This window comes from Nycticebus coucang, chromosome 18 (genome assembly GCF_027406575.1).
Source record: "Nycticebus coucang isolate mNycCou1 chromosome 18, mNycCou1.pri, whole genome shotgun sequence".
NCBI classification, from domain to species: Eukaryota; Metazoa; Chordata; class Mammalia; order Primates; family Lorisidae; genus Nycticebus; species Nycticebus coucang.
This window is the reverse complement of record NC_069797.1, coordinates 2,808,334-2,832,648: the sequence shown is the minus strand read 5'-3', so window position 1 is coordinate 2,832,648 and position 24,315 is coordinate 2,808,334. Positions and strand designations below refer to the sequence as shown.

At 40.6% G+C, this 24,315-nt stretch overlaps 1 protein-coding gene across 1 annotated transcript in view; it reads left to right on the top strand.

Moving 5' to 3' along the window:
* LOC128570233 (band 4.1-like protein 2) overlaps positions 1-24,315 on the top strand; it is a 72,590-nt gene that overhangs the window by 9,971 nt on the left and 38,304 nt on the right. The window contains exons 3-4 of the mRNA XM_053569186.1: positions 13,167-13,321; positions 16,605-16,709. Of these exons, the coding sequence (XP_053425161.1) occupies positions 13,167-13,321; positions 16,605-16,709 (260 nt within the window). The remainder of the gene's footprint in view (positions 1-13,166; positions 13,322-16,604; positions 16,710-24,315) is intronic.

Below are 24,315 nucleotides of genomic sequence, written 5' to 3'. Positions count from 1 at the left end.
GTCTATAATTTTCTTTTCTTGTTGGGTCTTTTCCTGGTTTGGGGATCAGGGTGATGTTTGCTTCATAGAACGTGTTGGGTAGTCTTCCTTCTTTTTCTACATTTTGGAACAGGTTGAGTAATATAGGTACTAATTCCTCTTTAAAGGTTTGGTAGAATTCTTACGTGAAACCATCTGATCCCGGGCTTTTCTTTTTAGGGAGGTTTTGTATAGTTGATGTTATTTCTGAACTTGATATGGGTCTGTTCAACATTTCCACTTGATTCTGGTTAAGTCTTGGAAGATGGCGTGCTTCCAAGTATCTGTCTATTTCCTTCAGATTTTCGTATTTCTGAGAATAAAGTTTCTTGTAATATTCATTAAGGATTTTTTGGATTTCTGATGAGTCTGTGGTTATTTCGTCTTTGTTGTTTCTGATTGATGATATTAGAGATTTTACTCTTTTTTTCCTGATTAGGTTGGCCAGAGGTTTATCTATTTTATTGACCTTTTCAAAAAACCAGCTTTTTGATTTATTGATCTGTTGTATTATTCTTTTGTTTTCAATTTCATTTAATTCTGCTCTAATTTTGGTTATTTCTTTTCTTCTACTGGGTTTGGGGTTGGAATGTTCTTCCTTTTCCAGTTGCGTGAGATGTCCAATTAAGTTGTTAACTACCTCTCTTTCCGTTCTCCTGAGGAAGGCTTGCAGTGCTATAAATTTCCCTCTTAGAACTGCCTTTGCAGTGTCCCAGAGGTTCTGATAGTTGGTGTCTTCATTGTCATTTTGTTCCAAAAAATTGTTGATTTCTTTCTTAATCTCATCTCTGACCCAGCTATCATTCAGCATAAAGTTATTTAACTTCCATGTTTTTGTATGGGTTTGCAGATTCCTGTTGTTACTCAATTCAAGTTTTATTCCATCATGGTCTGAGAAGATGCATGGAATAATTTCTATTCCTTTAAATGTACTGAGGTTAGACTTGTGACCTAAAATGTGATCAATTTTGGAGTAAGTTCCGTGGGCTGATGAGAAGTATGTGTATTCAGTTTTGTTGGGATGAAATGTTCTGTAGATATCTGCTAAATCTAAATATTGGATGGTTAGGTTTAAATCTAAGATTTCTTTGCTCAGCTTCTTTCTGGAGGATCTATGCAACACTGCCAAGGGAGTGTTGAAATCTCCAACGATTATGGAGCTAGAGGAAATCAAGTTACTCATGTCTGTTAGAGTTTCTCTTATAAATTGAGGTGCATTCTGGTTGGGTGCATAGATATTAATAATTGAGATCTCGTCATATTGAGTATTACCCTTAACAAATATGAAGTGACCATTCTTGTCCTTCCTGACTTTTGATGGTTTAAAGCCTACTGTATCTGCAAATAAAATTGCAACACCTGCTTTTTTCTGATTACCATTTGCCTGAAATATGGATGACCATCCTTTCACCCTGAGTCTGTATTTGTCTTTTAAATTGAGATGTGACTCTTGTATGCAACAAATATCTGGCTTGAGTTTTTGTATCCAGTCAGCTAACCTATGCCTCTTTAGAGGACAGTTTAAGCCATTCACATTGATGGAGAGTATTGATAAGTCTGGTGGAATTTTGGGTATCGAGTTTTTCAAAGGTCCAGTGGACATTTTTAATCCTTTCGCCAGTGTGGAAGTTGGAGTTTGATCCGAAGTTTCTGAGTGAGTTTCCTTTTGTGGTATAGGATTGGGTTGGTCATTGTGGAGGATAGGTCTGAGAACATCCTGAAGAGCTGGTTTACTTATGGCACATTTTTTCAACATATGAATGTCATTGAAGTATTTAATTTCTCCATCATAGATGAAACTCAGTTTAGCTGGATACAAGATCCTGGGTTGAAAGTTTTTTTGCTTTAGGAGATTAAAAGTTGATGACCAGCCTCTTCTTGCTTGAAAAGTTTCAGCAGAGAGATCTACAGTTATTCTAATATTCTTACCTTTGTACGTTATAGTTTTCTTTCGCCGGGCTGCTTTGAGAATCTTCTCTTTCATGTTAACTTTAGTGAAGCTAATTATGATATGTCTGGGAGATGGCTTATTGGGGTTGAATCGTGCTGGGGTTCTGAAGCTGTCTGCTATCTGAATTTCAGATTCTCTAGGCATGTCTGGAAAATTTTCCTTCATAATTTCATGTAGAAGGGCCTCTGTGCCCTTGGCAGCTACTTCATCGTTCTCCGAAATTCCTATAACCCTTATGTTGTTTTTTGTCGAATTATCTGAGAGTTCTCTGAGTGAGTGATCCGTTTTTGCTCTCCATTTCTCTTCCTCTTTGAGAGATTGGGAGCGTTCGAAGACTTTGTCTTCAGTGTCAGAAATCCTTTCTTCTGCTTGCTCCATTCTGTTACTGAGGGATTCTACTGTATTTATCATATCTTTGAGGGCTGTAAGTTCTTGTTTCAGTGTGTCTAAGTCTTTGGTGGTTTTGTCTTTAAATTCATTAAATTCTTGAGACAATTTATGAATTTCTCCTCGAAGTCCTAATTCCATTTTATTAATCTTGTCTGCAAACCAAATTCTGAATTCGACATCTGACATCTCAGCCAGTTGTTTATGAATGGGATCTTCAGTCACATCTGCCGTATCTTTTCTTGGGGGGGTTGATCTATTCTGGTTATTCATGTTACCAGAGTTTTTCCGCTGATTCCGCCCCATGGTTTACTCCCTTTGGTTTTTCCCCTGGGGTTTTATCGAGGGCCCGTACAGTGTTGTGGCCTGAGAAACTGGGACCCTGTCTGGTGTGGTGGAGCAAAGTGGTTCTGTCTTGTTTTCAGCTGGTTTCTGTTCGATCCTATTGCAACTTCTACTCTGGCTTGAAGTCTCAGCTGTGTGGAAAAATCAGCAATTAAGTCACCCCGCCTGCCCACCTCTGGCCCCAGTTGGAAAAGGAGAATCAAACCTTCCTACAATCGCACACCCAGGGCACCGCCTGAACAGTCCTCAGTCTATTAGCCCAGTTCAAAAGGTCCGAATCAACTGTCTCAATCGGCACTTGTCTCGGGTGGAAGGGTTCAAGAGGTCTCTGGGAACTGGATCACAGGGGCCTGGTGACTCCTCTGACACAGCTCACCCCAATGCAGCGTGGAGTCAGGAGGAGCCACCCCGCAAACAGAGCAGTCTGGGAATGTTGACGTCTCCTTCCCCACTTTGCCCCTCCGTCGGACCCAGTCACTGGTATCTCTGCAGATGGCTAACCCAGTTGCCTGCAGTGAACAGACACTCCAGGGGTTTGCACCTGCCTGAATCGCAAGGAAGTCTTCCAGGCCCCCGCAGACTGCCGCTATCTAGCAGGAGGTGATGGGGCCTGACATCTTTGAGTGTTTGATGCAGGTGATGGGAAGGAGGTGTTCACTCAGGCTTAGCCCCGTCCCTGATGGATGCTGCTAACAGAACAGAACAGAACAGACAACTTTGTGAGGTTCTGTCTCTGTTCCTGTCGTCGCCTACAGAAGACGGGCTGTTTTGAGTTCAAACGTCTTTGCTGCTGGAGAATTGCATCTGAACACCTCTCTGGGTCGGCCCCGCCCTGGAAGCTTCCGGGTTTGTGAGCCGTGTCACCGGTGGCCTCCTCTGGTTGCCCAGGGAGACAGGGGGTGTGGCCTCAGGATATCCAGAAGTGAGCATTCTGCCGTTAAAGAAAAAACGGCTGTTGAACTACCTCCAGGGAACTGCTGCTCTGATGTGGGCACTCAGGCAAACCTTTTCTCCTCTGTCCCACGCCCCAGAGTCAGCACTGAGCGGCCGCAGTTTGTGCTGGTTCCACACCCCTTAAGAGATCCCCCAAGAATCAGAACTCTTGGGGGATGGGCCCCAAGACCCCGATTGGGAGTGTGGGGGGAAGCTAGAGTTTCATTCAGCGTTACGCAATACTACTGTCCGGGGATGCCTCCTGCACTGCACCGCAGGGAAGTGCCGCCAAGGCTTGATTTCCCCTCAGCAGAGTGCCCTCTCCTCGCTCACGTATCCCAGAGTCAGCGCTGACCTGACGCAGCTCAGGCACTGTGCACTCCCCTCGAGAAATCACCCAAGGAGCCGAACTCCTGGGGGATAGGCCCTCAGACCCCGAGTGAGAGTAGGGGTTCTCAGCTCTCAGCGGGGAGGCCAGAGTCTGATTCAGTCTTGGGCCCCGTATGCCCGGGGAGGGTTGGTGCACTGCACTGCAGGGAAGTGCCGTGAGGCGTGACTCCCCCTCAGCCCGGTGCCCTCTCCTCACTTGCGCGCCTCAGAGTCAATGCTGACCAGTCGCAACTCGGGGACTGTCCACTCCCCTTGAGAAATCACCCAAGGATCCGAAGTCCTGGGGGACAGGCCTCCAGACCTCAGTGGGCGGGAGGGGAGCACCGGAGATTCAGGGTTGCCAGCAAAGGATTCCCAAAGTTTTATTCAGCCCTATGTCTGGCAGGAGAACGCCACGGCACCCCAGTAGGGGAGGTAGGTCCAGTTTTTAGAAGGTCTCTCCCATGGAGTGTAGTGGGAGGGCCTTTAATTTCTGCCCGCTTGTTCAATTGTGGGGCTCTAGAGCCGGTCTCATGGGGGAGGGGGACTCCCGTCCGCTTGGTGGTGGATTTTGTACCTTTTGTTTGCGTCCTTGTGATCACAACTTGCCTCAGCGGTGTTGATGTGCGTTCTTCAGCCTTCTCTCTTGGTGAGGCTCAAGTCCACCAGGATACTTACTAAATTCCTGTCCCTTAACTCTCCTTCTGGACGGGAGCCTTTGTTGAAAGCTGGCTTCAGTCCTCCATCTTGTCGCAATCCCCTTCCATTTTTTGTTATCAGGCTGATGTTTCTTCATGGAACATGTTGGGGAAGATTGCATCCTCCTCAATTTTTTGAAACAATTTCTGCCGTGTGGGAATAAGCCATCAGGCTGTATCACTTGCTGAGAGCTTTTGCACACACTCTTCTGCATGATGCACAGGGATGCAGCCTTAGGAAGTCACTTCTGCCTGGTGATCTTGGTCACTGATAGTCACTCCAAATACACAAGTGTATCTATGTACTTGAGCAAGGCCTAGGCTATCCTTTTTTTATTTCCTATCTGACAACCACCTTGTCACAGCGATAACCAGAACCAAGCAGAAATCTTACCCAAAAAACCAAACGTTCCAAAGTCCTTCCCCTTACCCCTATCAAAGAAGTTCAGAAAGCTGGAAAGGGTAAGAAGAAATGAGGATCAATCCAAAAGAAAAAGTTTTTGTTTGGCTGGGTAATGTCTATCACATCTCCTCTCCCCACACACACAGACAAGTTTCAGCATTTGAGCTCTTACTATGCGTCATGGGTAAACATCTCATTGAATCTTCAAAACAACAAGATAATGTCACGTCCAGCAATAGGTAAAAGCCACAAATTACCCCAAACACCTTCAAATGATTTTGAAGAGCAAGGAGAACACCTGGTTCTCAACTTGGGGGACAGACAGCTCCAATTCCAGCACTTAACAACTGCATGCCTTTGAGCAAGCTCCTCCTAATTGCCAAGACTTCTGTTTTCTCATCTGTCAAAGGAGCTAATGCGTGCATCTTTCTCAGAAAAAGGGGCCAGGTCCAACTGGACAACACTGTTATCTGTGGTTATGGCCATAAGGTTGGCTGCTAATTCAGCATTCAAGGACAAACACCTCCCTGTGGTGGATGAGGGTGGCAAAACAACCTCTTTGATGTCCTGTCCTGTACATCCAAAAGGCTCCTGGTATAGCGAGAGCTCAAATTCATCAAAGTGTAGATTTCACTGGCATATCACAACCTGTATGTGGGAATGTGACAATGTGTAATTTATTTCAATTAAATTTTGTTTCACATACTCTTTTGCAAGTCAGGAAGATAGGTCAGATCCAAAAAGGGGACAAAACAAAGAATGGAAAGAAGTTCCAGGGTCTCGGCATTGCATTATTAGCAGCCCAGTGTTTGCTTGGCCTAGGTGGAAGCCTATCTGTGGAATAGACAACTTTTTCTGTGGAATCCTCCTTGCCCACAGAATCACAGACTCACTATTTCCTGGCTGAAGGGCCTATTTGTCTGCTTTAAGTAAAATTAGTCGATTCTTCAAAGTCAGTGGAGCATGTTAGAGGGGAAGGATCAGATAGACTACTCCAAATAAGTTTCATTAATCAAAACACACGATGTAATGTAACTAACATTCTATAATTAAGGGAGAAAAGATGGAACGAAAAGCCCTCTGTATCCGCAACTCTCAGTACATCTTATAATCACTCGATACATCCTCCTACTTTGTAGAAACACTCTTTTGCCTCCAGTCCTCAGTACATGGGGGGATCATGGGCAAACCCCAAACTTGGGGGTGTTCTAGAGTTCCAATTATTATTTCATCCTCAGCCTGGCCAGGTAAGGAGCAGGTGAGATCTGTGGCTTAGGGATTTGAAGATGTGGCTTTTCTATTTTGGGTGGTCCAGAGGCTCCTTCCTCCTTGTTTTCTCATCAGGCCACAATAGGCCACACAGGCTTCCTTCTCTTTCCTCCAGTGTGTTTTTCTGGGACTGCCCTTCCTTTTTCCCATCCCTTTTCATGGTCAATTATGCACAAATCACTTACAGAAAACACAGTGGAGTGACTTTATCTTCAGGGAAGCCTCTAGGACACAGTTAACCACTGTCGGAGTCCACATTGGCTAGGCTGACACCATTGTGGAATCCCGGGGTGGTATTCTTTCTCACACAGTGGAGATGCCATCAGGGAAGGGGCGGTACCCAGAGACTATTGGATGGAATGAAACTTTGAGGACTTAGCCACTTCTGCTCCTGAGTCAGTAGGCCACATCAAATGAGACAAGTTTACAGGAGACTCCAGCCTCCTAACCAGACAACAGGCTGAATTCCGGGACTCCTAATGATGAAAATAGGAGAGAAAAGATCAAAGAAACAATGTAGTACCACCAGCATCTACCAGGCAGAGTGCTTCACTAAAACCTGCAGAGGAGAGGCCTTAGAATGCCCATCCAGCTTCCATGCTAGCATCCTAGGAAAATCCAGCTAGAAATAACAATAAATCTGAAGGCATCATGTTACCACATTTCAGATTATTCTACAAGTGTATAGTGATCAAAATAGCAAGGTGCTGGCACAAAAACATAGATGCAGATCTATGGAATAGATTAGAGAATCTAGAGATGAGCCCAGCCACATGCAGCCGTATGATCTTTGATAAGACTAACAAAAGCGTGCACTGGGAAAAAGAATCCTTATTTAAAATGGTGCTGGGAGGACTAATCAGCTACATGTGGAAGACTGACACTGGACCTGCACCTCTCAACACTGAAAGAAATTGATTCTCACTGTATACAAGATTTACATTTAAGACATAAAACAATATAAATTCTAGAAGAGACTATGAGGAAAACACACTTCAAGTTAGTGGCCCTGGAAAAAAAATATGAGGAATATTCCCATGGCAAATGTAGCGACACCAAAAATAAATGGGATTTGATCAAACTAAAAAGTTTCTGCAGAGCTAAGGGTAACACAGACAAAGCAGAGAGCCTTAGGAATGGAAGACAAATTTTCATGTTATCAATCTGACAAAAGCTCGATAACTAGAATCTACAGAGAACTCAAATTAATCACCACAAAAAAAGCAAACAACCCCACTTGTATGAGGGCAAGAGACTTGAACAGAAAATTCTCTGAACATGACAGATGAATGGCCAACAAACACATGAAGAAATGATCATCATCTTTAATCATCAGGGAAATGCAAATCAAAACCACTCAGTTAGGTGAGATATCACCTAACTCCAGTAAGATTAGCCTACATCACAAACTCTCAAACGTGTGATGCTGCTGTGGATGTGGAGAAAAGGGAATACTTTTACAGTGCTGGTGGGATGGCAAACTAATATAACCTCTATGGAGGTTCACGTTGATCTCACAATCCCATACTAAGCATCTGCAAAATCATTTCACCACAAAGATATTCAGGCCAATCAATTCCGCTGATTATTAGGAGTGGACACACACCTGCCCTTGACCTTCCTGATGAGATTGCCTGCTGCATCCACTTTACCAGCCCAGACCTCCCAGCAGCCCCTTGGCAAGGGCTCAGCCTCCCCCATTCAGGGCAGGACTGTTCTTGCAGGAGCCACAGTCAGCCCTGGCACCAGAAGCTGGGGCTTCCAGCTCAAGTCTTTCCTGGGCATGCTCCCCAGTTCCCCTGATCCCTGCAGGAGCCAAGAAGGACACATCCTCCTTCTCTCTTTTCCTTCCTTCACCACCCTGGGCCTCACTCAGTAGTCTAGCTGTGGCTCTGAAATCACTCTATGTTAAGAGATTATTCTGGAGCAGTGGTTAAGGGGAAGAAGCTATTGATAATCGACCTCATGGATTAATTTTCAGAAACAAGAAAACAAATGCCAATGCCTGGATAAAGAGAGTCCTGAGTTTTTATTGAATGGCCAGTTGGCAATGTGATTTAAGGCCTGGGAAATCACTCCAACACTTTCTTCTGCCTAGAAGAATAAATCACCTGTTGTCTCCACTGGTTCTGTGCTGAGGAAGGCTACAGCCACCCTACAACTATTTTCTGGAACTTGTTAAATATTTGGCATGCATTTCTTTTCTTTTTTTTTTAATTTTTTTATTAAATCATAACTGTATACAATGATATGATTATGGGGCATCATACACTCACTTCATAAACCATTTGATACATTTTTATCACAGTGGTTAACATAGCCTTTCTGGCGTTATCTCAGTTACTGTGCCAAAACATTTATATTCTACACCATTAACTAAGATATACTCTCATTGGCATGCATTTCTTATTATTTTTTATTTATTTTATTTTATTTTACTTGTTTTATTTTATTTTATTTTATTTTTTGAGACAGAGCCTCAAGCTATAGCCCTGGGTAGAGTGCCATGGCATCATAGCTCACAGCAACCTCCGACTCCTGGGCTCAAGCAATTCTCCTGCCTCTGCCTCCCAGGTAGCTGGGACCACAGGCGCCTGCCACAATGATCGGCTATTTTTTGGTTGCAATGGTCATTGTTGTTTGGCGGGCCTGGGCTGGATTTGAACCTGCAAGCTCAGGTATATGTGGCTGGCGCCTTAGCCGCTTGAGCCACAGGCCGCAAGCCATCTCTTTATTTTTGAATGAAGATTTAACTGACAGATGGCCAGAGAACAAAAACCAGAACTAACCCCAAAACTGTAAGTGTCTAAGGGTGTGGAGAAGCCCAGGGGTCTACGAAGGAACTCCGAGGAATCCTGGAAGTTCCAGATGTGTAGAATGCCCCAGCCCTATTGTCCCCTCTAGAGATTTTGCTGCTGAGAGCTCCTGCAGCAGAGGATCCTGGATGCATTTCCCCAGTTACTGGGTATAAATAAGAACCATCCATTAGAAGAAGGGGCAAAATGCATGTTCCCATGTCCTCAGCATTCAGAATTCAAGATGTGTGGTAGCCTTCAGGGGATGATTCTCAGCATATATCTGATTTCTCTCGAGGTTCCCTATATGGTCCCAGGGGTCCAGCAACCAGGATGGTGGCTCTGGAGGTTGCCAACTCTGCCCAGAATCTACAGTTTTGAAAGCACCTCATAGGTATCTGTGCCTACAGCCAGAGTCAAAGGCTGGACTGTACCAGCTCTCCTTTCAGCTCCTCCAGGATCTGAGTCTCTTTGACCCTGCCAGGGACCCCTGCGCTTTTCTTAGAGCTCCTCCTCCCTTTCCTGGGCAGAGTATCCCACTCAGGGTTCACAAAATCTCCCCTGAATCAGAGGAGGCAGTTCATATTCAACACTCTGATTTGACTTTTTCTTATGTGCCAACCTCTTCAGGGCATTCTAAAAGGGTTTCTTGTGCCAGGGAAAATAAATTCACAAAGGAATCAGAGTCATTGATTGTCTCCATTTTGTAATCACATACGATTCACAAAGTAGTGCAGTTATCTGTGTCTGCAGCATCAAAGAAGCAGTGCCAGATAGTGCCAAAGGGTCGGCGTGTTACCCACTTCTCCTGTTCCCTTGGGTCACCTTCGCTGCTGTGGCTCTGGGCCTGGGAGCTGTGGTGAGTGTCCTTGCCAAGGTAGACTGTGCTACTCTGGGAGGCCTTGTGGCTACAGCCCCTTACTATGGCAGATGGTTGAGTACAGCTGACAGTGGCCAGGGACGTGACTGACAAGAACCCTGTTTTTTCAGCCCATGCTGCACTCTGTAGGTGCACCACAAGACAACAGGGGATCTTTCAGAAACCAAAAACCAGGAACAACTATGACACCTGCACACCAGTCACCAAGCTATTAAGATAATATCTACTGAACTAAGACAAAAACTTAGACGTGAACAATCCCAAGATAACCACTCAGAGGCCCATGAAACCAAAAGCACCTGCCAGTTGTCTTTTTGCACAGATCCGGCTGGCCTGGTCCCAGTATGATCCAGGCCACCAACTGAGTATGAGCGAATGTTTACTTCAAATGGGCTCATAATCTTTAATAAACCATTTCTGGTAACTTCCGAAATTTCTTCAACCTTAGAAAAGACTCAGATCATTTCTCCCACAAAAAACTCCCCTTAAAGAACACCCATGCTAGTCTCAAAGGATCATCTCTTTAAGTCCCATTAAAGGAGTTTCCCGGTAAATGTTCCTCAGAAATATATTTAAAATCATTCTCATAAAATGTAATTTGAGAAAAGACAAGCTTAATTCTCATAGGCTTCATTATTGGAAAAAAAATAATAATTGTACTGTTTCCAAATTGAAATAAAATTGGAAAGATACAAAATCAACCTATATCATCATGTATAAACCAGTCACAAATCTTCAATCAACTGTAAAAACTATTTTAAATCTACATGAATAATTTTATTAAATGATTTGAAATCATATTTTGTGCTACCTTCATTTATTAACCACTTCTCCAATAGCAATGCAGTTATGGGGGATATTTGCAATACAGAAATGTTCCCAAATAATGCTGTTGATGATAACAAGGGCGCCCTCTCCAGGGGGAAAAGAGGAAGCCTATGACTTTCTGGTATGTGGTGCAGAAAATGGACTTTGAGAGTGAAAGCCACATGATTTACATACCTACAAATTTGCCATGGAGTCCTAATAAGCATGCCTAAGACTTTATGCACAAGGGTTTGCATTCATATTATGCATAGTTAGAAGCAAGGAAATAATTTTCTAGAAGCAGGCAAAATAGCCTATGTGAAAAGTCTCTAAGTGTCAAGAAATTTCTCAAATCATTTGGAGTTTAAAAGCAAGGGGACATTTCTGTGAACCCTCACTATTGAACATCCCTTTCATAGAGAGAAGTTCAGAGTATTTTCATCTCTGTAGCTCTAAACATGCCTCCTTGTTGAAGAATAACCAGATCAAAAAGTCTACAAATATCTCATCTTTCTTTGTGTCTTCCAGGAGTCACAGGAATTGGAGTGGAGATTCACTAATTGCCTCTGAACATGAAGCAGAAACAGAAATCTCACTCAGAGAACACTGTAACTAAGGTTCTTTGAGTGTTCACCACCTCCCTCTCTGAGCTTTCTGCTCACTGTCTTGCTGTGGGGCAACAAAAACCTACTTTGGATCACTAAGGCTCTAGGCTCATTGCACCTTGAACACTTGAGTCAACAAACTCAAGGGCAAATCCATTTGTCTCTTTACACAGAAGAAATGGAGAGGAGCTGTGCTAACCCTAATAAGCATCTCTATCCCAAAGTTTAAATGGCATATCCACATCCCTAGAGATGTGAGAAAACAATTCCAAGATTAGTAGTCATCCTCCTATAGATAGATACCGGAATCAAAGTCAAAAAATATAAAGCCAGATAGAGAAACGGAACTTTGGAGTGTTGTCAGTGCCTCCCAGCCACCTTCAGTTGCAGAAGTCTCTCATGGAAAAGGGGGTTGAGGAAAAGGGGGGAAGGTGGGCCGTGGAGACTATCCTGACACCCAATGACCTGCTCAATCAGCTGGGTCTCATTCTCCTTTTAGACTCCAGACATATCTGGAGGGACCATCTCTGAGGTGCCCTACCCTGTCTACTTGGTCCTCATGTCTAAATGCCAAAAGCCACCCACCGTAAATGCCCATATGACCACATTACATTGTAATCTTCATTGTGTATCACATATAATACATATTTTCAGAAATAATTCTGTGGGACTACAGGTATGTGCCATCACACCTACTTCTATGTTTGTAGCACTTTTGAAGATACTCGGGGCATTACTCCTTGGTCAGGATGCTAGGACTTTTATGACTAGTTAGAGAAAAAACAAAAAAAATATGATCTGCTATCTCTGCCAGGCCCTGCCTATTCTCTATGGCAGTTGTTCCCACACTTTGAAAGTCCCTTTGCCTGTGTAAATGTACCCAACAGTCATTTTCAGATTTAATTTAAATTTTGTTTCCATGAGTTGTGATAAAATCAAGATCAAATCAATCATTAGATATGTTTTTTCTCCTCTAGAATTTCTTCATTTGGTTTGGATTAGGGTCCATAGACATTTGTCTTATCATCATGTACACAAATAAAAGAGTAAGCGAAATGGACAGGATGGAGGTTTTACAAGTGTGATTATAGTTTGAGTACCTTTCTCAGAAAATTAACCTTTGCATTGAAACAGTGACAACAAAAGTGGTGTGACTGGAACACAAAATGAGATATCTTTACTCTAGATTTAATGTTATTGCTATTAGGCACACTACATTTAAAATCTGTTGCCATACTGCTAGCATTGTGGTATATTTTGGTTTTAATGTGTAAATTTGCAATAAAATTGGGCTTCAATACTTTGGTGATAACATTTTCCTATTACCACATGTAGAAGGAAGAAAACTAAGTACACATAAAAGTAAGTATCCTATACAAAACTGGACTTTGGGGGTTAGTTGTCATTTATAACTAGTTGAAACCAATGAACAGTAATACCTATGGTCTTGGTCACTTTAAGGTGTAACTGTCCTGATTTAGAATTCTATTGTGATGCTGGTTTGGGTTCTGTGACTCAGACAGAATTGTGAGAGTCAGACTACCAGTCTTCATTTTCTCCTATACTTTTGAACCTTCCTCTTATGTGATTTCTCCCTGTTATCTCTCTGCTATTCCCCTTCTCACCCTTTCTTATTCCACTCCTTGCCAAAACTATAATTGAGAGAGTTTATAAAGAACCATTTTATGATTTTGTTTCATCTGCAGCAGAAGCTGTAATGATGATCACGGAAGTAGTCTCTGCCTCTCCGGAAAAGACTGAGATAAAAGCAGAGGCCTCTGCTAAGGGCAGGAAGAAGACCCAGATGATGAAGTGTACTGTGGTCCTCTTAACTGGTTTCAAATACCTCTGTGAGGTAGAGGTGAGACAGAGCTGAGTGGAGAGCTGTAGTGATGTGTGGTCATGGCATGGCACAGTGAATGTGTTTCACCAGGTTTCTGTAATCTACTTTTCATACATTTGTATTAAAAGAATAGAAAAAAGTCATTTCCGTTACAAAAAAATTTACCTGTCCCTTAAAACAAGCAGGGTCAATGTCCTCCAGTCCTGTGTACTCGGTGTTTGTTCTGAATGGTAATGAAATATTCTGATTATTACCTCTGGCTGTAAGATGTTTCTCCTGAGGAGACCTTATGGTAGTAGGTTGGTATTTCTGAATAATGAAGGGTAACTCCAAATGTTTTACCTTGAGATAGATAATAGCTAAAATCTAGCTTATTTATGTAGTTTCATTTAATGAGAAAACACTCATGATTTACAAAGGATAATTCCTTTGACAGAAGCCTGACAAAAACCAATGACAGAAGCCAGTGTCATTTTTGAAGCCTTCAGTACCTTATCATTTTATGTCAATCAGAAGAATTTAGTGCTTTTTACAACTAATTACTTAATTCACATGACATATACTAATAGCTAATGTTTACAGAAGAACTGTTTGAAATGCTTTGATTATGTCACTTAATATATATAAGACTCTGTGTAAGGTGAGCATCATTAGTATTGCCAGTGTTACCGTGAGGAATATGGGGTAGAGGTATGAAACAACGTGGCCCATGTTTCACAGCTAGTTTGTTGTTGAATCAATATTGTAGCCCTGGTAATTTGATTCTAGAGCTCATGGACCTGACCACAGAATGATACTGTTTCTTCTGCCCCACATGGGACTGATCTTGCTGGTTAAAATGTGCTCCAGTTGTTCTTCTATTAACATTTTTCCTAACTTCCGACATTCTTGTTAAAAATAGAAGTTATACTTTAACAACGATGAAAGAGTTCAGCTTGGCAATAACATCTTAAGAGTATCAAGTAGAACAGTAGTTTATTATGTATTCAGATGATGTATGGTTCTTGTGCTCAGCTTGATATTTCAATTGTGTTTAAAGAGAGGGAGAAGCGAAAGGGGATTGAAAATCTATGTCTTAATTCTTGTTGCCATAACAAAATGCCTTAGCCTGGGTCATTCATAAACACCAGGAATTAATTGCTTTCAGTTCTGGAGATTGGAAAGTCCAAGACTAAGGTGCCAGGAAATTTGGTATTTGATGAGGAGCTGCTTCCAAGATGGCTGCTGCTTCTTGCATTTTCACCAAGTTCTAGGAACAAGTGCTGTGTCTTCCCTTGATGGAAGGGACAAGGCTGCTCCTATACAGGGAAAAGAATAGAAAAGAATGATTTTCTGAACTTGGGTCAAGGGACCCCATGTCCCTTGTTTTTCCTACCTATCGTAAAAGTGAGGGAATCTAGATTTTTGAGCATTTAACTTGATCCTAAGTGACCTTGAATCATTGATTCAATCTCTCTGGGCCTATTTCTTTATCTGTAGCTTATAGGACTATTCAGATGATCCAAAATGCCTATTAATTTATAAATTTCTTTTAATCAGTGAACCACAGCAGTGACCATTGTCCTTTATTTTTTAAATCTAGTTTTGTTCTATCTTTTCTTAAAAGTCATGAATTATTTAAAAAACTATAAAAACACAGAAACAGTAGAAGGGACAGTTGGTATCCACCATAAACATTTAATCAGCCATTACTACCTTATTGTGTATTTTCGATCTTTAACCAAATAAAACATTAGGGACATTGCTTCATCTCGTTGTCATCTTTTCCTTCTTGCTTTGTATATCATTTTATGATATGTAAATCTTAATTTGTTTTAACAGCTGTAGAGTATTCCTTTATATTACTGAACCATTGATTCCCCTTCTTTATGTACAATAAAGGCCCTTCAGTGAACATTGTAGGATGAGTTTCCTCATCTACTGTGCAAGAGTTTCTTTAGGGTAGACAGACAGTGGTGAAATTATTGATGAAGTTTCACTTCACTTTTCACAGATACTGCCAAAGTGAATGTGCCAATAACTTACATTGTAACCAGCAGTCATTTAAGTTTGATTTTACCACATTATCATTAACATATCTTATTATCAAACTGATTACTTTTGATCAATCATATGTATGGGAAATCACATTAGTATTTTAATTTGTCTTTACTTGATCACTGCCAACTTTCACTAGGTTATGCTGCAGTAGCAACCAGCGTTATCTAGGGAATTGCTATTAAGGATTTCTAAACGGGGCACACAACAGGGTACTGAGTGTTCATGTTTTCTGATTAAAATGTTGTATATCACGAAAATTACAAAAATGTCAGTTACATGCTAACTGATCTAGTTGGCCACTGTTATAACCTAAAAACTGACTTTTCACACACACACACACAAAAATTAACTATTTATATGGTGGTGTGGTTATTTCTTATTCTCAAAGATAATGGGCGGGTATGATGTAGTGAGACAGATTCTACCAGCCACTCGGTTTTGCTACTTTTTGGTGAAACTTGAATCAGTTCATTAGTAGGAATAATAAAGTATTTTGTAGATGTTCTAAATCACAGATAAAGGATGAAGAGTGGATTAGCTCTTCATGTAATCATCATTAGTAGCACATTCCCTACTAATTAACATTGTTTATGTTAGCTTTAAAATAGCTAAAAGAACATAAAAGCAAATCTCAGAAACAGTTTGCTGTTAATATCTACATATTTTGTAAAAAGGTATACTTTGTTCTGTTAAAACCTTTGTTGACTTTTCTACAGTGAATCTTTCCTTGATTTAATAAAAGTGTTAGTTTTGGAAGTAGAAAATAATAAAGAAAATTCTGTCTACAAATGTGGTAAAAAGTGAAACATCAAACTAAAATGTTGGTGGAATAAATGATGTTAGGATATATTGAATAATGGGGATGATTGATTTTCCTGGGGACTATCCAGTCATATGTCATGAGCCACCTGAAGGAATAGAGGGAAGCAGTCTCAGCAGATTTTGTACCATTGTTAACATTAGTAAAGGAACTGCTCGCATAGTGCCTTGTTAGTCCTTTTTGTTATGGGGACTAGTATCAATAAAGCAGAGGGCATTTTATTATGATTTCACTTTAGATTTTCTGCTTTTTTATGAGTGGGAGGTATAAGGGCTAAAGTGAAAAGCATTATGAATCATTTTCATATTGTCATAAAATTGGGAAATAAATATGTTAGGTTACTTTACACTATATTTTAGATCTGCCAGTATGTTCTGTAGTTACAGTACTCATGAAATCTTTAGTGCTTGAAAAGTAAAAAATGCTGCTTTTTTTCTTCAGAAAAATTCAGTGGGACAAGCATTATTGGACAACGTATGTGACCATCTGGATGTGCTAGAAAGGGACTATTTTGGGCTCATGTTTTACGAAAATGTTGAGGAGAAGGTAAGTGACTTTGACTCTATCTTTACTTTTAAGAACTTTTTAAAACAAGTTTTTATCAGTATAAAATTTATCTTTAAAATAACTTATGTGTTATCAAGACTTCACCTTAGAAATCTGGTAAATATTGAAAAACTATCTTGTGTAGAGAAAATGATCTATACGTTTTGGGAGTTTTTTTGTATGTGTGTGTTTTACACTTGTAAGCAGACAGAATGTAATTGTCATCGATTGAAAATTGGTGTTCTGACATAAAAACAACACAGAGTTTTAAAAACGGCATTAAACGTTTGGTTTTCAATGTCTCAGTCTGCCTTTTTGTTGCTAAGGATGGATAAATCAGCTCACACTGTGTAGGCCCCTGCATGGTGGGTATTAAGGGTGCCTGACACATGGGATGGAGACACATTGGAGGGATTCTATGTGAGGATACCCAAGGCTCATGGTGACAGTAAAAGGGATTACTGTTTGAGACCTAACACTCAAATCACAGAAAGAAGAATAGAAGGGTGAGTACAGAAACCTGAGTGTGCATTTTATTTGCCTACATGACATCATTGTTTGTATTTCCATGTCCCACTAATAAAATACAGGGTAGGAAGGATGGCATTATAGAACAGGACATTTTCTGAACTTGCTTACTTTTCTAATCTTGATGTTTAGTTTGTGTTAATTTCATGTTTAGACTAGAGGCAATTAAATTGCCTGCCGGCCTGCTGAAGAGTGTGTGAGTACCCTTACTAGGTCTGTGTGTACAACGCTCTTCTCAGAAGAAACAACATATATGACTAAACTGGACATTTTTGAGGCTATAAATTATAAGTTGATCTTAATAGTGTTTTCAAGCATGTGCTTCTTTGTTGTGAATAAAAGAGAATGTGGTGAGAATGGTTGTTGTTATCTAACTTTTTGAACTTACCAGTTGGTAGTTTCATATGAGCATTTAATCTTTGGAAAATAGGGACAAAATTCAGTATGTTGTCGAATGTATAGACTGATGTGTTCTGTTAGTAGAAATAACTATGCTATATTAAGAAATCCAGAATTTCTGGAACACTAGTTTTGCATAAGAGTGATATTTACATAATGAGATTTATTATATTTTATTTTGATAACTCCTAATATATGTGTCTAATTTATATTCTACTCCTAATCTCAGCCTACTGTAGAGGGGATTTGGTAATTTTTCTGCCTGTGGTCTACAAATGTAGTACAAATGTTATGTGTGTGTTTTTCTTTCCTGCTATGACTCTGGGAACTCTTTGAGGATACAAACTTTGCTTTATTTATTTTTGTTGCCTCACCATATCTAGACATTAACTAATGCTTATTACCTATAAACCATCTCAGACCCTGTCCATTGTCATCACAAGAAAATAAGAGGTATCAACAAGGATGTGGAGAAATTTAAACCCTTGTGCACTGTGTGCGGGAACGTAAAATGGTACAGCTGTTAATAGAAAACAGTATGGACATGTCATAAAAATGAAAAGTAGAGGTATCATATGGCACAGCAATCCCACTTCTGCGTATAGATCAAAAATAGCTGAAAGTGAGACCTTGAAGAGGTATTTGGACACTCATGCTTATTGTAGCATTATTCATAATAGCTGAGAGGTGGACGTAGCTATATGTCCATTAATGGATAAAAAAAGTGTGGTACATATGTATAAGAGAATGTTATTCAGTCTTAAAAAAGGAAATTTTGTCATATGTTATAGCATGAATAAATGTAGAAAATGTTAAGTGACATAAACTCTGTATGATTCTGCTAGATGAGGCATCTGAAGAATCAAACTCATGGAAACAGAGAATAGAATTGTGGTTGCCTAGGGCCGTGAGAAAGGAAAATGGGGAATTGTTCAAGTGGTTTCAGTTTTGCAAAATGAAAAAGTTTTAGAGATCTGTTGTACAATAATGAGAATATAGTTAACATAACTGTGCCTTAACAATGTTTAAAATGGAAGGTTTTATACTATGTGGTTTTTTACACAATAAAAAAAAACCCTCCCTATGGGCAAAATGGCAAAGGATCCAATAGAGAACCATGAAAACAAAGACCCTGGCCTCCTAGATGTCTCTGCTTATATTCTAGTTGAGGAGACAGAGGAAAGAACTAATTACCCAGTTACTACATTTTGATTCCTGCTCTACAGGAAAAATTATGGACACTCAACAGAAATACTGTTCTGTTTTTTTTTTTGAGACAGTGTCCCATTTTGTCACCCTCGGCAGAGTGCCCAGCTGACAACAACCTCAAACTCTCAGGCTTAGGCAATTTTCTTGCCTCTGCCTCCCAAGTAGCTGGGACTACAGGTCCCTGCCACAATGCCTGGCTATTTTTTTGTTGTTGCAGTTGTCATTGTTTATCTGGCCTGGGCTCTTTTGAACTCACCCACCGGTCTTGGTGTTTGTGGCCTGCGCTATAACCACCATGTTACGGGTGCTGGGGTGCCGGGACTCCATCTCGGAAGACCGTTCTTAAGAGGGAATGTTGAGCAGAGACCTATGGTGTGAGTGGACCTTGGCTGGGTAACAGAACATAGGAAATACAGACATGGGACCCTGAGTTTAGGGAAGCTATCTGCTTGAAAATTCTAAAGAAGCCTGTAGGGTAGGGCTGGGCATTAGCAGGGGTCAGATCATGTCTGGGTATCTAGGCTATTCACTGAGACTTGGGTAATTTCTTTTATCCTACCAAATGGTAAGTCATTGATAGGATGAAGCAAGTATGTGAGATGAGCACTTTTGCCTTTCAAGAGGTCACTTTGTAGCTGGGCCTTGTGGCAGATTTCTGTAGTTTTAGACACTTGGGAGGCTGAGGCAGGAGGTTAACTTGAACCTAGAAGTGTGAGGTTGCTGTGAGATGGTTAATAACACAGTACTCTAGCCTGGGGCAACAGAGTGAGACACTGTGTCTAAATAAATAAATAAAACACTTGTGCTAACACTAAGAATGGGATGAAAGGGGACTTGAATAAGGGTGATTACTGAAAGCACAAACATGGCTTTAAGGTTGTGGCAATGGAAATAGAAAAGTGAATAAGAGAGTCTTTGCAATTAGACAGAATCAATCTAATGATTGACCGGTATGAGCAAAGGATGGCAGATACCAAGAATAAGTAAGGCCTGGTTTTTGGGAAGTTGGAGGAGTTTATTTAGAAGGAGGACTTGATGGGACGTGGAAGGGGATAGAATGAATATAGTTTCCAACAGTTTGAACTTTGGCTCAGATAACCTCTGGAAAGAATAAGTAAACAAATGAATTTTATTTTGGATGTGTCTTAAAAGATAGCATCTAGCATGAAAAATGCTCCATGTGTAATCCATCTCAAATGTACCTAGTGCATGACATGCTTTTTTTTCTGGATGAAAATACCGCAGTTGTTGGGTTGAGGCTTATAACCAGGCATAATTGTTTAGAATTTATTTTTTTTAAGAATCAGATGTGGCATTTACCACAAAGACATTAGTACTAGAATAGAAATTCCTGTTACCAGCTGATCATTCTGGGATTGGCACTGTGTGGCCGGCACAGTTCTCAGCACCTTATACATGTTGTTTCAGGGAGTTTTCAGAAGAGGCTTCCAAGGTAATGATTATTAGCCACAATGTGAAAATGTGAGGCATAGAGAAGTTGAATATTTAACCCAAGGTGCGTAGGGCAAAAAATGTTATAGATAAGTTTGAAACTCAGGCAAAACTAGGTAGAAAAAAGTAGATTTTAGGCAAAATGCAAAATTGTGAACTTCCTGTTCATTAAGAATAGGCACACTGTTTCGTAGCTATCATAACTGGGAATATAGCAGTGTACCATCTTTTCTCGGAGGAATTTTCCATGTCATCAAATTCTGAAAGTCCTCTTGCAAGACTTTCTGTATAGGGTGTTGAAGGACGATGCTGGCAGAGTTTCTGTTATGAGTTTGACTGTTGATCACTCTATTATGACATTAATACATGTGTGACTTGAGCTAACTTACAGATGGTGATAGTGTGCCGGTCTGTGCCAGTGCTATTCAAAAGGGACTTCCTTTTTCATATCAGAATCACGGGAGAGACAGAATTAGGAATTAATTAATTAGGAATCTTATTTATCTCTCATCCTACCTCCATTCTTCGTAAATACGCACCAAATACACTAATACATATGAATGATTATGTTTACTGGGCATGCCGTTATTGTCCCCTTCCCAGTTAAAAAAAATACTAGCTCATTGTTTAATTTGCATAATTTGTGTAATTTATTGAAAGATATTATAGCAGGAGATGTTATAGGAGTGGAGATTTATTGAAAGATGTTATAAGATGTTACCAGGTGGACTATGAGATGTCATATTGCTCAGGTATGTTGGAACAGAAAATGGATTAACAATTTGGTGAGGCTAAAATTATCAAGTGTATAACCTCCTTATAATCTAACTCTATTCATTATCAGAGCCTACTATACTCTGTCCTAAATACCTGCCTGACATTTATTAGGGAGTAGAGAGGAGACACTTTTTGAAGTTTTATTGCCTGGCATGAATATTTTGTGTTACATAAAGGCAGATCTATCAATTTTGGGAATGAGATGAACAGTTTAGTGTAGACATAGCTACTGAAAATTAGGGGCAATATTCTGGATGTGAGCAGGGAAGGGACATTCTGCACAAGAGCAGCAGCAGCTCCAGCATGGAAGGTCCTGATACACATGAGGCATTTTAAGCTGTCTATTGGGGATGGCGGAGGTGGCAGTTCCATCATCTCCACATAGAAAAGACCCATGAGGCACAGGCATATGGGAAAGAGGAACTGGGGACCAGTTTTAAAGCCGTGTTTTCTCAGCAAGTGCTGTGTTTTCTCAGCAAGTGCTCTCTTTCAGCTGGAATCCCAGGTTGGTTTGGGGGCTCTGTGGGGAGTGCTGATGGAGATGCTGGGAAAGCAGCTGGAAAGATAGGCAGACATGATTTTTGGAATATATTGTATCTCATGTTAAGGAATCCAGATTTTAAGAAGAAAGATTTTTGGTCAGATTTACATTTCAGAAAGAACTTGTTCCTGGAGTTGAAAGCAATTATACAGGGAGTTGAGACCAGAGACAGGGAGGTCAGGAGACGATTGTGACCATCTAGCCCCGAGGTGATGAATACCAGGGAGGTGGTATTAGGGGTGAAGAGGAAGACACAGAGACACTGTGTGGGGAATGTGCCTGGCAGGCTGTATGACCCATCACCTCTGAAGTGTGATGTTGAGTATGGAAGGTAAGTTCAAACGTCAAAGTTGGGCGCTGAGGAGTTTGTGGAGACTTTACATAGGTCTTTGGAGGAAAAGTAGCAGTTTGGGTAGAGTTAATCACTGGACAGTAAATTTAATTGTCATTTTGCCGAATTGGACATGTTTGTAGGTTGTTGGCTAGATAATGCTTGGGGATCAAGGAGTAGGTGAAGCCATAGAAAATTAATGGTGTAGAATTTCATCATAAGTGTGAACTATTATTTTAAGAGCCTGGCCATGAAAAGAACAGAAGGGAAGGCGACATTAGAGGATGTACCCCAGTACTTCCAATAGACGTTTTCATTTTGGTGGGAATTTGGAATACCTGCTCTGTCCAGTAGCTGTTGGTGCAACTGGAGAGCAAATGAATAACATCTACTCAGTCCATTTGTGTTGAAGTGAGGGACGTGGGGAGGCCAACACCAGTCAGCTCTCCGGGGGGAGAGACAAAGGTGCACCCCCTCTCTATGTCCCTCACAGGCTTTTATTGAAGTCTCAGGCATGAGAAAATAGAGCACAGAGCAAAGCTTAGACAGAGGGTAAGGGTGAAAACACAAGGCATTTATCTTTAACTGCATGATGGAACTTTTAACACATTTTGTTTCCTGCACTTCTGTCTTGCCTTTTTCTCATCACTGCTAAATATGACTTAGGACTGAGACACTAGGTCTGTCTAGTGAGTATCCTTTTTAGTATGCAGGGCCAGCAGTGATGCTTGGGTTTCCCCCTGATCACTCTGTCGTAGTGCCTTCCACTTTTATCTCCATTTCCCACCCCCTGTTTTGCTTTTTAGAAAACATTGAAATTTCTTACAGGGAAATATAAGAGGAGGATTTTAATCATGTTGTTTTAAAAAAAGGGAGGTGGGCGGGGCCTTGGTGTGTGTCACACTTTATGGGGGCAAGACATGATTGCAAGAGGGACTTTACCTAACAATTGCAATCAGTGTAACCTGGCTTATTGTACCCTCAATGAATCCCCAACAATAAAAAAAAAATAAAAAATAACCCAAGTTAGTATAACATGTGACCCCATCTGTCTGTTCATGTCAGAAAGTTCTTGGGACATGGATTAGTTTCTGTTTCTAGAGTATTATTTGTAAGGTGTATCCACAAGGAGCCACAGGGGGCTGTTGATCACTTGAAATATGGCTGGCATGACTGGTGAGTGGTGGCTATCATACTGGACAATACAGATAGTTGACTAACGGTTGGGGGGGTTGGAGGATTTGCTTTATTGTAAATAGCTTTGGCTTTCCTGTGAGAAAGCCCAAGAAACATAGATGGCTGATCACAGAGGAGAGTGATGATGAGAAAATGTTCTAAATTCATGAAAATGATTAGCCTCGAGTGAACAGAGTGACCTCATCCACAGTCTGCAAGTGGTTAAAAAATTTGAGTTGTACAAAGTGCAGTATAAAATCTCTATGAAACAGGTGGCAAATCCATCTGTTTACGAGTGAGTAGGGTTGCAGTGTGACCAGGAGAGACAGCCACCCAAGAGCTAGCACAGGGGTTGCTATTGACTGAGAATTGAGATCATAAAATTGTGAGGACAATAGAATATATTTGTGCGTTTTTCTCTAACTGCCTTCATCAAACTGGGTATAATAGTGGAGAAATGGAGTATTTGATAGGTTCTCTCTTGGCTGTGTTTATGGTAGTTACAGTTAGAGGAAAAAGCAATGAGAAAATTGGATATGTTGATGAGATGTAATCAAGATGATTAGTCAGAGGGTCTTAGGAAGGAAAGTAATTGAATCTGAAATAGCAGATTGGCTTCAAAAAAATATCTTAGGGAAGGAGTAGAATTGCAAAGATGTTGAAGATTAGGCACAGTGGTAATAAGTGTTTAGAAAACTTAGATGAGAGGAAATGACTGTTTCTGAGAAGTGTGATGACATGACCTGGCCTGTGGCCATGAAGACTATGGCTGAAGTCAAGGAGAGGTTAAGGTCATTAAGTCAGATGATATTAACATAAGGACAAATTTGGGTGGGGTTTACCATAGCATTCTTGGTCAAAAATATGCTAATGCTAAATAATAATTTATAATTCCTAATACATCATAGTTACTCTTAGAAAAATGTCAGATGAAAATACACAAACATTAGGCACACACTTTGTGTCTAGGCTTTAACTGAAAACTTCTGGGGAATAAAAAGTGATGTCCTTTCTGAGAAAAGCAGGTTTCAGGAAATCATTGTTCAAATATATTTGGAAGTGAATTAAATTATTCACATATAATCTAATTTGATTTTTTAACTTTTGTTCCATAAAATTTTAAAAATGTCTTCCTGTTTGTTGTGGACAAAATCTAATCCTAAAGTAACCTAGGCAAAGAATGCTTTTTCTTC